The sequence below is a fragment of the Procambarus clarkii genome, chromosome 17 (assembly GCF_040958095.1).
Source record: "Procambarus clarkii isolate CNS0578487 chromosome 17, FALCON_Pclarkii_2.0, whole genome shotgun sequence".
Taxonomy (NCBI): Eukaryota; Metazoa; Arthropoda; class Malacostraca; order Decapoda; family Cambaridae; genus Procambarus; species Procambarus clarkii.
The window spans coordinates 48,533,947-48,547,119 of record NC_091166.1 but is presented as its reverse complement, the minus strand read 5'-3'; the positions used below and the strand labels follow the sequence as shown (position 1 = coordinate 48,547,119).

General features: G+C 38.4%; 1 protein-coding gene across 1 annotated transcript; it reads right to left on the bottom strand.

Annotated features, from left to right (window-relative positions):
• Positions 1-2,173: 2,173 nt before the first annotated feature.
• Positions 2,174-6,007, bottom strand: LOC138365549 (UPF0390 protein zgc136864-like). Its single transcript, XM_069325987.1, has 3 exons — positions 5,740-6,007; positions 3,651-3,784; positions 2,174-2,316 (listed from the first exon to the last, which is right to left on the bottom strand). The coding sequence occupies exons 1-3, from the start codon at positions 5,834-5,836 to the stop codon at positions 2,272-2,274; spliced, it is 276 nt and encodes a 91-aa protein (XP_069182088.1). The 5' UTR covers positions 5,837-6,007; the 3' UTR covers positions 2,174-2,271.
• Positions 6,008-13,173: the final 7,166 nt, after the last annotated feature.

Below are 13,173 nucleotides of genomic sequence, written 5' to 3'. Positions count from 1 at the left end.
GTAGGTTGATACGGGGGAGAAGCTGTCACCCATGCAGCAGATCCCTCCTCTCCACAGCGCCGAAAGTCTCCAATGGAAAGGCAAACGCCAATACAATTGGTTCCAGCGCCGTCGCAGAAACTGTCAGAACGAGGTTGAAGGCAACAACGAACTGCCCTAAGGACTAGAGTTACATTCTGAGTTTGCTGGCCTGCATATATCTCTTATTATAAGTTTTTAACTTTTTCGTGCCTATAAGTCAGTCTCGAGCCCATTGCTAATGTTATGATGGGCCTTTAATTTTGTAACTAGCTCATCAAGATTGTAACTTGCTTAGCTAAATGAATTGTGGGGTTCAGTCCCTGAGCCCATTGTGTGTGTCTGTAACCCTTTCCACTACCGCCTACAAGATGGGTATGGGGTGCATAATAAAAGAAGTAAACTATAAACAGTCTTAGAGCAATAATACACCAAGAACGTCAACAAAACCATGTAGATCTGAGACAGAGTGAAATCGACACTAGTAAAGTAATTCCTTCTATCATCATACTATCATGCAAGAAGAGCAACACATCTATGGATCATCCAATCAAATCAGCAGACTCCTAGATCTTACTACTGCTTGGTTTTGACTAGCTGTAAGTATCTCTGGGAATTTTCATTACCTGATTTACCTGAGGGCCACAAACCCTAGTAGCCTCGACGAGGACAGGAAGCTGCCGGCTTGTTGAAGGTCCCTCCCATTTGCCTTGATGATCTTTTTTCAGGTATATTTTTAAATTCAGCAGTTTTTGCAGTTACGGCTTCGGCGGGTAGGCGGCTCCATGGGTTAATAACCCTGTGGGTAAAAAAGCATCTCCTGTTCTGTCCTACATTGTGGCTTGTTGAGATTGAAACCATTGCTCCTTGTTTGTGTTACATCTGACCTTCTGAAGAAAATATCCTGATTAATATCCTCCAACTTGTTCAGTATTTTAAAAGTTTCAATGAGATCTGCTTTGTCATGCCTGGTTTGCAGTGTTTATTTATTTATATATAAGAAGGTACATTGGGTTTATTAGAGTATGGAGACTTGAAATTTTACATTCTTATAAAGCCACTAGCACGCATAGCGTTTCGTTTTGGGCAGATCCTTAATCCAACATAATTTTAAGAAGGTAATTCCTAGCAAAATTAAAAATGTTTACAGGTAAGAAAGTATAAAAATACATTGAAATAAAGTATAAAAAGTGTTGTTAGCCCTGTGGCCTTCAAGTGTTCCTGATACGAGAGATGACTTAGCTTTAGAATGACTTGTTGCCCGGTGTTGCACGTTCTTCAGAGCAGCTATGTCCTTCTGAAAATGAGGTCTCCATGCTTGGATACAATAATCTAAATGAGAGGCACACCAGATATTTATACAGTTGAACCATTACCTTCTTTTCCTTATAGTCAAAAGTATGCTGTATTATCCCAAGATTTTGGTTAGCTTTTCTGACTGCTGCACCCACCTGTTGTGCATCTTTTAATGAGTGGCGGATCTTTACTCTAAGGTCACTTTCTTCATCAATATGGTGTAATGTTCATATGACTATTAATGTGGTAGTTGTGGCGTCGGTTGTTTTTCCCCACATGCATGGTCTTGCATTTGTCGATATTAAAAAGCATTTTCCAGTCTTCTGACCATTTGTAGAGTTTATGGCGAGTATATCAATAATATACCCGCTCCAAACTCTTATTAGCTTAATAAAATGGATTTGTTAAGTCTACGTAATCCACTAATTACAATTATACTCTTCCCAAATGTACAGTTAATAACTTTTCCCTAACCTGCTTAGAAGATGATTTTAGTATTTTATGTAAAAATAGCATAAAATTAAAATGTCATTATACAGAAGAAAACTCAAAGAGATGGGGGTCCAGTCATAAATTATTTACTATTGGAAGACCACTGTTTAACAGACTGAGCCAATGACTTCGAGACACCCCAAGTGCAAAAATAATTACTTGGTACACATATACAAAAATAAAGTGCCTGTTTTTATTTCAAAGACTGTGGGGTTGTTTGCACCTCTGAAATGTGAGACAGAATGCCACCATTTTTGCAATGTAATAACATTGAGTAAATCATCAGGAAAACAAAATATACTCAATAATGTTTATTATATAATTCATTGACCAACATTTTTACCAGGGAATATACTGATAGTACGTATTTATAATTAATTTTTAATAATACAGTAATGTACAGTATAAGTGGAGTCACTGCAAAAATAATCAATCCAAAATAGCTGATAGTTAACCTTGAGGAAATCACTTCTTGTTCTTATCAGTTGGATTTTTCTCCTTCTTGAATAGCTGTAAAAAAAATACATATTACTAAATATGAATATTAACAAATACTGTATAATGATAAGAATAATGAAGCAGCTATGTATTACTTGCATGATGGCAATCAAGAAAATATCTGAGTCAAGCATATCTTGGGATACAATGTGACAATGAATGTAGGGTGTATAATAATTACAGGGTGCTGTAGCAAGTACAGGGAGTATAATAATTACAGGGTGTTACAGCATGTACAGGGAGTATAATAATTACAGGGTGTTACAGCATGTACAGGGAGTATAATAATTACAGGGTGCTACAGCAAGTACAGAGATTATAATAATTACAGGGTGTTGTAGCAAGTACAGGGAGTATAATAATTACAGTGTGCTACAGCAAGTACAGAGAGTATAACGAGTTCTGGGAGTCAAGGTCTAATCATCTAATGAACATGGGGTGTTTGTGGTTTGCAAGGCTGTGGATGCAGGTGTGGTGGTTGCAATGGTAGCAATTTCAGAGGTGGTGGTATTATTAGTGGCTACAGTGGTCATGGTTGCAGTAGTGGTAAAGGAAGGTGTAGTAGATGGTGGAAGTGGTTGTGGTGATGTTGAAGATTGTGGCTTTTAGTGGTCTTAGTAGTAGTAGTGTGGAGGGTAGCGAGGTGAAGAAAGAGGTTGGTGGTGTGGAGGCTAGAGGGGACATGGGAGAGATGCAAGGGGGGATAGAGTGGAGGCTAGAGGGGACATGGGGGAGGAAGAGGTGGCGGTGTGAAGGCTAGAGGGGACATGGGGAAGGAAGAGGCGATGGTATGGAGACTGGAGGGGACATGGGGGAGATACAAGTGAGTAGTGTGGAGGCAAATACATTCATCCATTTCTCAAAAACTACTATCACCCAGACTTATACTTTGCCATAACTTTTGTGCCATCCACACTTATTCTCTTTGATACATACTAAAAAAGGCAAACTAACAAAATCACTAGAGAAAATGGGAGTAAAGAACAAGGGGGAGAAAAAACATGTTCCTGAAAATTATATATATACTGTATTAACAGACTGAAGCAAGATACAAAATATTGGAGCTAAATGATATAATACAGCTGAAGAATTAACGAAGACGAAACTCAAAGATATTTTAAGTGAGGGCATATTTACGAGGGGCTACTCAATATGGAAACGAGACAGAAAAATAGTGGGGGACTATCAGTGGGGAGTATACTGAATAGTGGGGGACTATCAGTGGGGAGTATACTGAATAGTGGGGGACTATCAGTGGGGGACGGTACTGAATAAAATATTACCAACCCCAATTCCTACAAATTTGAAGTGTTATGTTAGGCATACTATAGCATATTTCCACATACTTTAAAGGAGGTAAAGTCCTTTGATGCCCTTTGCTTCATCTCTTGTTCAATATTGGCATTAATGGCCTTCTGTAACTGCTTCTGTACCAACATGCCCTCTTGTGCCTTGGCTTTCTTGGGTGCAATGGTGCGAGCTGAAATGCATGAACAATTTTAATAAACTACATTATTCGTACATAAAATCAAATTTTCCCGTAAGAAATAATGTAAATTAAATTAATCCATTCCACACATCCAAAAATCTTAACTTAAAAAAACATTTTATACAGAATACTACTCATATTTTTTTCAAGAACAAAACAATAAGGAATAAATGTAAACTTTAAATAAAATAAATGGCATAACAAAGATTGTGAGAATGGGGAGGAGGGGAGGTGTTTGTGTTTGGAAGGGGAGTCCCCATCCATTGTAACATCAGGCAGTGATGACATTTCTGGTGTACTCTCTCACCTACATTTTGTAGGCATACCACTAGGACCTGGTTGTGACTCACTGGTTGTTTGTCTCACTAAGAATCTGTCTAGACACTTGTTTTTGCCTACATTTTAACAGCTGTCTGTCATTAAAATGGTTAATACAACGGCTTGCTACAGCTTTATCTGGGCGAGTCTTTTCAGCCAAACTTTGCAGTTCTTCCTATACTGCACACATTTTCCTAGTCAAATCAACCATATACATACCGTCTACTGTACATGTTTATGAATTATCTTTTTTTTTTCTATCGTCATCCTCACTACTATTTTCTTAGATGATAATTTCGTCGTACACTGGAAAATTTTTATTCAGGCGCATTCATACACCGAGGTTTCACTGTATACTGTTATAACTCTCTGTGGATGTAATGGAGTTTGCCTTGACCAATGAAAAAAATCCTTCTACCATTTCATGGTTACGTGTACTAGTAGCCTGCCGTCATCTGTGGTGGTGCCACATTGGTGGCTTACACCTTTCTTTCAATCTATACTCTTGGCTATATGGTGCCAATTAGGTTATATGTCATCGCCCAGATCCCAACACCGTTGAATATTATGTTCAAATCCTTTTCACTGCTCTCTATGGTTGTAATGGAGTATACAGTACCAGGTAAACTAATCACCAATTGAAACATTATCATGTGTCATATGAATTATGTGATTTATCAAGTTATTCAACATACACATACTCTTGTAAATAAAGAGAAACAAGTGATAAACAATCAGTGAAACATTCGAGGATAACACAGGAAGCGTCAGTAAAGTCGGGCCTCGTGTTTTGACAGATGCCAGACACAGCCACCACGCAACCTTTTAGTGTCTCCACCCAATGAAAAAATATTCACTTATTTCCAAGTTTTTCATACATTTTGCATACAAATCAATAATTCTATGAAAATTTATTGTATGAAATTTGTCTTATTTTTAGAGCATAGGTAGCACTGACCAGCAGATTGAAGCTAGTCAACACCTCCCTCCTACCATTGCGCTCCTCACTACACACACACACACACAATTACAACTCACAATTATCCATGAAAGAGTGCAAAATACTTGCACTGTTACACCACTCCCACTTGTTATGCAACTTTCAGTGAATGATGGGTTCTAACACCAAGGCCATTTTCCTTGTCAATCTGCTGCAAGGTAATGCTGTTAACTTGGTAGTTGTGATATGAATTGTTATGCTCCAATTGCATGGTCATTTGCATTTTGTGACTGTCAAAACCGTATACTGTATATCATTATTATAATTTATTACATTTATTAGCATAGGTTAGGCTGTGATACGCTTGGATGAGTTAGGTTAGGCTGTTTAAGATTCAAGTGGGTTAGGTTAGGAGGGTTTGGGCACAGCTGGGTAAGGTTAAGTAGGTTTTAAAATCTGTTGAAGTGTCTTTCTTACACTGTGACATATGCAAGCCAAAATTACTTCTTTATGTTTATATATATACTAGTAGTTGACAGAATCAGCTGATAATTGTAAACAAATTCTGTAAATGCACATTTAACCTCAAAATGTGACTAATGAACATACAGTATTCATATTCTTAATTAATATGTACACATGGTGTATTTCTTAAATTCCGTACATATTTAATAATGTATAAACCTACCTCCTTTCCTGATCTTGAGCGGATTCTGTTTTTTTCCTTTTTTGAGCTTTGGTGGAACCTGGGCCCCCTTTTTGTTCTTGAAACCTCCCTGAGGCATGTTAAATATATATATAAAGTCTCTGTTTACACTTCGTTATGCCCAGTTTGCGTTCCGATGACTACTATTTATACTAAAGTCGCTGCTTACTGAACGCAGAGAAGGGATGTTGCCTGGTCCACTCACGTGTTCCTCCAGTGTTGTTGCTGCTGGGTTAGGGGCAGCGGCAGCACAGTTGCTTAATTTAGAACCTGTACTTGAGGTCGATCTCGAACCCATTGTTGATGTGACGACTTATATTGAATTTTGTAACTAGCTCATCAAGATTGTAACTTGCTTAGCTAAATGAATTGTGGGGTTCAGTCCCTGAGCTCATTATGTGCCTCTGTAACCCTTTCCACTACCGCCCACAAGATGGGTATGGGGTGCATAATAAATGAACTAAACTAAAAAAAAAGCACAGCGCCCTATGTACTCACCTAATTGGGCTTGCGGGGGTTGAGCTTTGGCTCTTTGGGCCCGAATTTGTACAGTATCCAGTCGTTTACCTGAATTTACCTGAGGGCCACTTACACTAGGGGCCTCGAGGAGGACAGAAAGTTGGCGGCTTGTCAAAGATCTCCCTATTTGCCCTGATGATCTTTTCAAGTTAAATTTTAACAATTATCCGAGTTTTGGCATGTGCGGTTTTGGCGAGAACTCACCTAATTAAGATAAGAGATAAGGTAAGATGATGTGCTTGCGGGAGGGGGAGGGGTTGAGCTTTGGCTCTTTCGTCCCGCCTCTCAACTGTCAATCAACTGGTGTACAGATTCCTGAGCCTACTGGGCTCTATCATATCTACATTTGAAACTGTGTATGAAGTCCGCCTCCACCACTTCATTCCATCTGTTAACTACGACACTGAAAAAGTTCTTTCTAACGTGCCTGGGGCTTAATTATTAGGGTACTACGTTTTCACCTATGCGCCCTTGTTCGCTTTCCACCTGTGCTAAACAAGTTATCTTTATCTACCCTGTCAATTCCTCTGATAATTTTATATATGTCTGACTCGTTCAGGGCAAATATCAGCTCAAGTCTGCAGGCTGGTTCATTCTTTCCTCTCTTTCTTGTGGGCCCTTGACATGTTGGCATAGAAAGTTTCTTGTCGCCACGTCTAATAATTTAGCTCTCTATGTTTCTGTTCCTCCATGTAGTTCTCGATTTTCCCAGTCTATCTTTCCATGGTTGAAGTCCTCCATGATCAACAGTTTGGCTTCCTTGCTGCAGGCAATAGAAACTATTCTCTCTATTATATTAATGGTTGCCATGTTGTTCCTGTCATACTCCTGTCTGGGCCTTGTGTCATTTAACGGGCGGTTATATTTTGAGAGATATATACAAGAGTTTTTACATTCTTGTACAGCCACTAGTACGCGTAGCGTTTCGGGCAGGTCCCTGGAATACAATTCCCTGCCGCGAAGAATCGTTTTTTCATCCAAGTACACATTTTACTGTTGCGTTAAACAGAGGCTACAGTTAAGGATTTGTGCCCAGTAAATCCTCCCCGGCCAGGATACGAACCCATGACATAGCGCTCGCGGAACGCCAGGCGAGTGTCTTACCACTACACCACGGGGACTGCTAGACTGATATATTACTGATATATTACTACTGCCATTAGAGGAAGGAGGTAATAAAAGTATGTGTTTGTGGGAGAAAGAAATTGGCAAAACGATCAGGGAAAGAGAAGGTCCGCAAAATAACAATTCACTTAGGGTATATTACACTAACAGTAGAAGTCTAAGAAATAAAATTAACGAATTAAATGCTCTTGTCTGCACAGAAAAAATAGATATTATTGCACTTACCGAAACGTGGATGAATGTAGAAAATAGAGAACATAAGAACATAAGAACATAAGAACAAAGGTAACTGCAGAAGGCCTATTGGCCCATACGAGGCAGCTCCTATTCTATAACCACCCAATCCCACTCATATACTTGTCCAACCCGTGCTTGAAACAATCGAGGGACCCCACCTCCACAATGTTACGCGGCAATTGGTTCCACAAATCAACAACCCTGTTACTGAACCAGTATTTACCCAAGTCTTTCCTAAATCTAAACTTATCCAATTTATATCCATTGTTTCGTGTTCTGTCCTGTGTTGATACTTTTAATACCCTATTAATATCCCCCCGGTTATGGCCATTCATCCACTTGTAAACCTCTATCATGTCACCCCTAACTCTTCGCCTTTCCAGTGAATGCAACTTAAGCTTTGTTAATCTTTCTTCATATGAAAGATTTCTAATTTGGGGAATTAACTTAGTCATCCTACGCTGGACACGTTCAAGTGAATTTATATCCATTCTATAATATGGCGACCAAAACTGAACTGCATAATCTAAATGGGGCCTAACTAGAGCAAGATATAGCTTGAGAACCACACCAGGTGTCTTGTTACTAACGCTGCGATTAATAAATCCAAGTGTCCGATTTGCCTTATTACGAACATTTATGCATTGATCCTTTTGTTTTAAATTCTTACTAATCATAACTCCCAGATCCCTTTCGCAATCCGACTTCGCAATCACAACACCATCTAGCTCGTATCTTGTAACTCTATCATCATTACCTAACCTCAGAACTTTACATTTATCAGCATTAAACTGCATCTGCCAATCCTTTGACCATTTCAAAACCCTATCTAGATCAACTTGAAGTGATAGTGAGTCCTCCTCCGAATTAATTTCCCTACCGATTTTCGTATCATCGGCAAATTTGCAAATGTTGCTACTCAAACCTGAATCTAAATCATTTATATATATTATAAACAACAGAGGTCCCAGGACAGAGCCTTGAGGCACTCCACTTACAACATTTTCCCACTCTGACTTGATTCCATTTATACTAACTCTCTGTTTCCTTTGGTATAGCCATGCCCTAATCCAGCTTAATATAGCACCCCCAATACCATGAGACTCTATCTTTTTAATCAGTCTTTCATGTGGCACTGTATCAAAAGCTTTGCTAAAGTCAAGGTATACAACATCGCAATCCTTACCACTATCAACTGCCTCAACAATGCTAGAATAAAAAGATAACAAATTTGTTAAACATGAACGGCCATTTATAAAACCATGTTGCGACTCAATTATTAATTTATGTTTTTCAAGATGAAGACGAATTTTATTTGCTATTATAGATTCGAGTAACTTTCCCACAATAGACGTTAGGCTAATTGGTCGATAGTTAGACGCAAGTGATCTATCTCCTTTCTTAAAAACTGGTATCACATTAGCAACTTTCCAAAACTCTGGCACTCTGCCTGACTCTATTGATTTATTAAATATGGTTGACAGTGGGTCACAAAGCTCCTCTTTGCATTCTTTAAGCACCCTAGCAAACACTTCATCCGGCCCTGGGGATTTGTTTGGTTTGAGTTTTACTATTTGTTTAAGAACATCCTCCCTGGTAACTGCTAAACTCGTCAACCTGTCCTCGTCCCCACCCACATAGACTTGTTCGGCTGAAGGCATATTGTTAAGTTCCTCTTTAGTAAATACAGATACAAAATATTTATTAAAAATACTACTCATCTCTTCATCACTATCTGTTATTTGACCTGTCTCAGTTTTTAATGGACCTATCCTTTCCCTAGTCTTAGTACGATATAACTGAAAAAACCCTTTAGGATTTGTCTTTGCTTGCCCTGCTATGCGAACTTCATAGTTTCTTTTTGCTTTCCTTATCTCTTTTTTAACATTTCTAACCAGTTGTACGAATTCCTGTTCTAAAGTGACCTCCCCATTTTTAATCCTTTTGTACCAAGCTCTCTTTTTACCTATAAGGTTCTTCAAATTCTTTGTTATCCACTTTGGGTCATTAGTATACGATCTATTCAATTTGTATGGTATAATACGTTCCTGTGCTTTGTTTAGAATATTCTTAAATAAGTTATATATTGAATCCACATCGAAATCCCCATTTAAGTCACCTATCGCTGGGTTCATGTCTCGCTCCAAGAGAACTATTAGCTGAATATCAAATATATGGATTTAAACTATTTCACACAGATAGATATATTAGACGAGGAGGTGGAGTAGCCATATATGTTAGGGACAATTTGAAATGTAGTCTCAAAGAGGGAATCAAAACAGAGCCACACACAGAAACTATTTGGATTGAATTAAACGAAAAAGCTAATAATATTATAATAGGAGTAATATATAGGCCACCAAATTTAGACAGAATGGAAGCAAAGCATCTATGGGATGAAATATCTAGAGCATCTAGATCTAACAGTATTTATGTCATGGGTGACTTTAATTTTAGCGGAATAAACTGGTTGAACAAAACAGGGAATAGTGAAGCAGAAGATTTTCTAGAATTAATTGACGATTGCTTTCTTACGCAACACATTAAGGAACCAACACGGGAAAATAATATTTTAGATTTAGTGTTAACTAACAGGGAAACGCAAATTAATGACATCGAAATAGGGAGTGAGCTAGGGAGCAGTGATCACAAAGAAATCAGATTTAGCATAGAATGGAATAGACCAGTAGGAGAAAATTCTGTTAAAGTGCCAGATTTTCGAAAAGCTGATTTTAATAGCCTAAGAAATTTTTTGGGTCAAATTGATTGGAAAGGCTTGGGTATGGGGTGTGGGCCGGTCTTGGAGCGAGACATGAACCCAGCGATAGGTGACTTAAATGGGGATTTCGATGTGGATTCAATATATAACTTATTTAAGAATATTCTAAACAAAGCACAGGAACGTAGTATACCATACAAATTGAGTAGATCGTATACTAATGACCCAAAGTGGATAACAAAGAATTTGAAGAACCTTATAGGTAAAAAGAGAGCTTGGTACAAAAGGATTAAAAATGGGGAGGTCACTTTAGAACAGGAATTCGTACAACTGGTTAGAAATGTTAAAAAAGAGATAAGGAAAGCAAAAAGAAACTATGAAGTTCGCATAGCAGGGCAAGCAAAGACAAATCCTAAAGGGTTTTTTCAGTTATATCGTACTAAGACTAGGGAAAGGATAGGTCCATTAAAAACTGAGACAGGTCAAATAACAGATAGTGATGAAGAGATGAGTAGTATTTTTAATAAATATTTTGTATCTGTATTTACTAAAGAGGAACTTAACAATATGCCTTCAGCCGAACAAGTCTATGTGGGTGGGGACGAGGACAGGTTGACGAGTTTAGCAGTTACCAGGGAGGATGTTCTTAAACAAATAGTAAAACTCAAACCAAACAAATCCCCAGGGCCGGATGAAGTGTTTGCTAGGGTGCTTAAAGAATGCAAAGAGGAGCTTTGTAACCCACTGTCAACCATATTTAATAAATCAATAGAGTCAGGCAGAGTGCCAGAGTTTTGGAAAGTTGCTAATGTGATACCAGTTTTTAAGAAAGGAGATAGATCACTTGCGTCTAACTATCGACCAATTAGCCTAACGTCTATTGTGGGAAAGTTACTCGAATCTATAATAGCAAATAAAATTCGTCTTCATCTTGAAAAACATAAATTAATAATTGAGTCGCAACATGGTTTTATAAATGGCCGTTCATGTTTAACAAATTTGTTATCTTTTTATTCTAGCATTGTTGAGGCAGTTGATAGTGGTAAGGATTGCGATGTTGTATACCTTGACTTTAGCAAAGCTTTTGATACAGTGCCACATGAAAGACTGATTAAAAAAATAGAGTCTCATGGTATTGGGGGTGCTGTATTAAGCTGGATTAGGGCATGGCTATACCAAAGGAAACAGAGAGTTAGTATAAATGGAATCAAGTCAGAGTGGGAAAATGTTGTAAGTGGAGTGCCTCAAGGCTCTGTCCTGGGACCTCTGTTGTTTATAATATATATAAATGATTTAGATTCAGGTTTGAGTAGCAACATTTGCAAATTTGCCGATGATACGAAAATCGGTAGGGAAATTAATTCGGAGGAGGACTCACTATCACTTCAAGTTGATCTAGATAGGGTTTTGAAATGGTCAAAGGATTGGCAGATGCAGTTTAATGCTGATAAATGTAAAGTTCTGAGGTTAGGTAATGATGATAGAGTTACAAGATACGAGCTAGATGGTGTTGTGATTGCGAAGTCGGATTGCGAAAGGGATCTGGGAGTTATGATTAGTAAGAATTTAAAACAAAAGGATCAATGCATAAATGTTCGTAATAAGGCAAATCGGACACTTGGATTTATTAATCGCAGCGTTAGTAACAAGACACCTGGTGTGGTTCTCAAGCTATATCTTGCTCTAGTTAGGCCCCATTTAGATTATGCAGTTCAGTTTTGGTCGCCATATTATAGAATGGATATAAATTCACTTGAACGTGTCCAGCGTAGGATGACTAAGTTAATTCCCCAAATTAGAAATCTTTCATATGAAGAAAGATTAACAAAGCTTAAGTTGCATTCACTGGAAAGGCGAAGAGTTAGGGGTGACATGATAGAGGTTTACAAGTGGATGAATGGACATAACCGGGGGGATATTAATAGGGTATTAAAAGTATCAACACAGGACAGAACACGAAACAATGGATATAAATTGGATAAGTTTAGATTTAGGAAAGACTTGGGTAAATACTGGTTCAGTAACAGGGTTGTTGATTTGTGGAACCAATTGCCGCGTAACATTGTGGAGGTGGGGTCCCTCGATTGTTTCAAGCACGGGTTGGACAAGTATATGAGTGGGATTGGGTGGTTATAGAATAGGAGCTGCCTCGTATGGGCCAATAGGCCTTCTGCAGTTACCTTTGTTCTTATGTTCTTATGTTCTTATCCTTGGCCCACCCATTGTCGTTGTGCCTGCTATGTAGTCTATTTAATCTTCACAGCCTGGGATGTCCATCTCTTCGAAACTCCATGCCTTAGTTATCAGCAGGGCCACTTATGTAGGCGTTATAAACGCATGGGTAGCCGGTTCCATGGGTTAATAACTATGTGGGTGAAAAAGCATCTCCTGTTTTCTGTCCTACACTGTGGCTTAATTGTTGAGTTTGAAACCATATTGCTCCTTGTTTGTGTTACATCTGACCTTTTGAAGAAATTGTCTGGATCAACGTCCTCTAATTAATGGAGATACACTAATAAAACATAAAATACTAAATGCCAATAAAGCATACATTTTTATGTTATTAGAACGACAGAGATACAATAGTTATTATGAATCCATCTGTTGAATCTGTTGAAGTTTAAAATGCAGCTAGAAAAAGAGCATTATGATAAATGAGGGGACCTTTGACAAGTCGCCGGCTTCCTGTCCTCGTCGAGGCCACTAGAGCACGTTAGTGGCCCTCAGGTAAATTCAAGTAAAAACTTCTTGATGAACCCAGCACCTGGAGTTGTAAGATCGGCATTCCAATATGGCGTCCAAGTATCGTCAGAAAA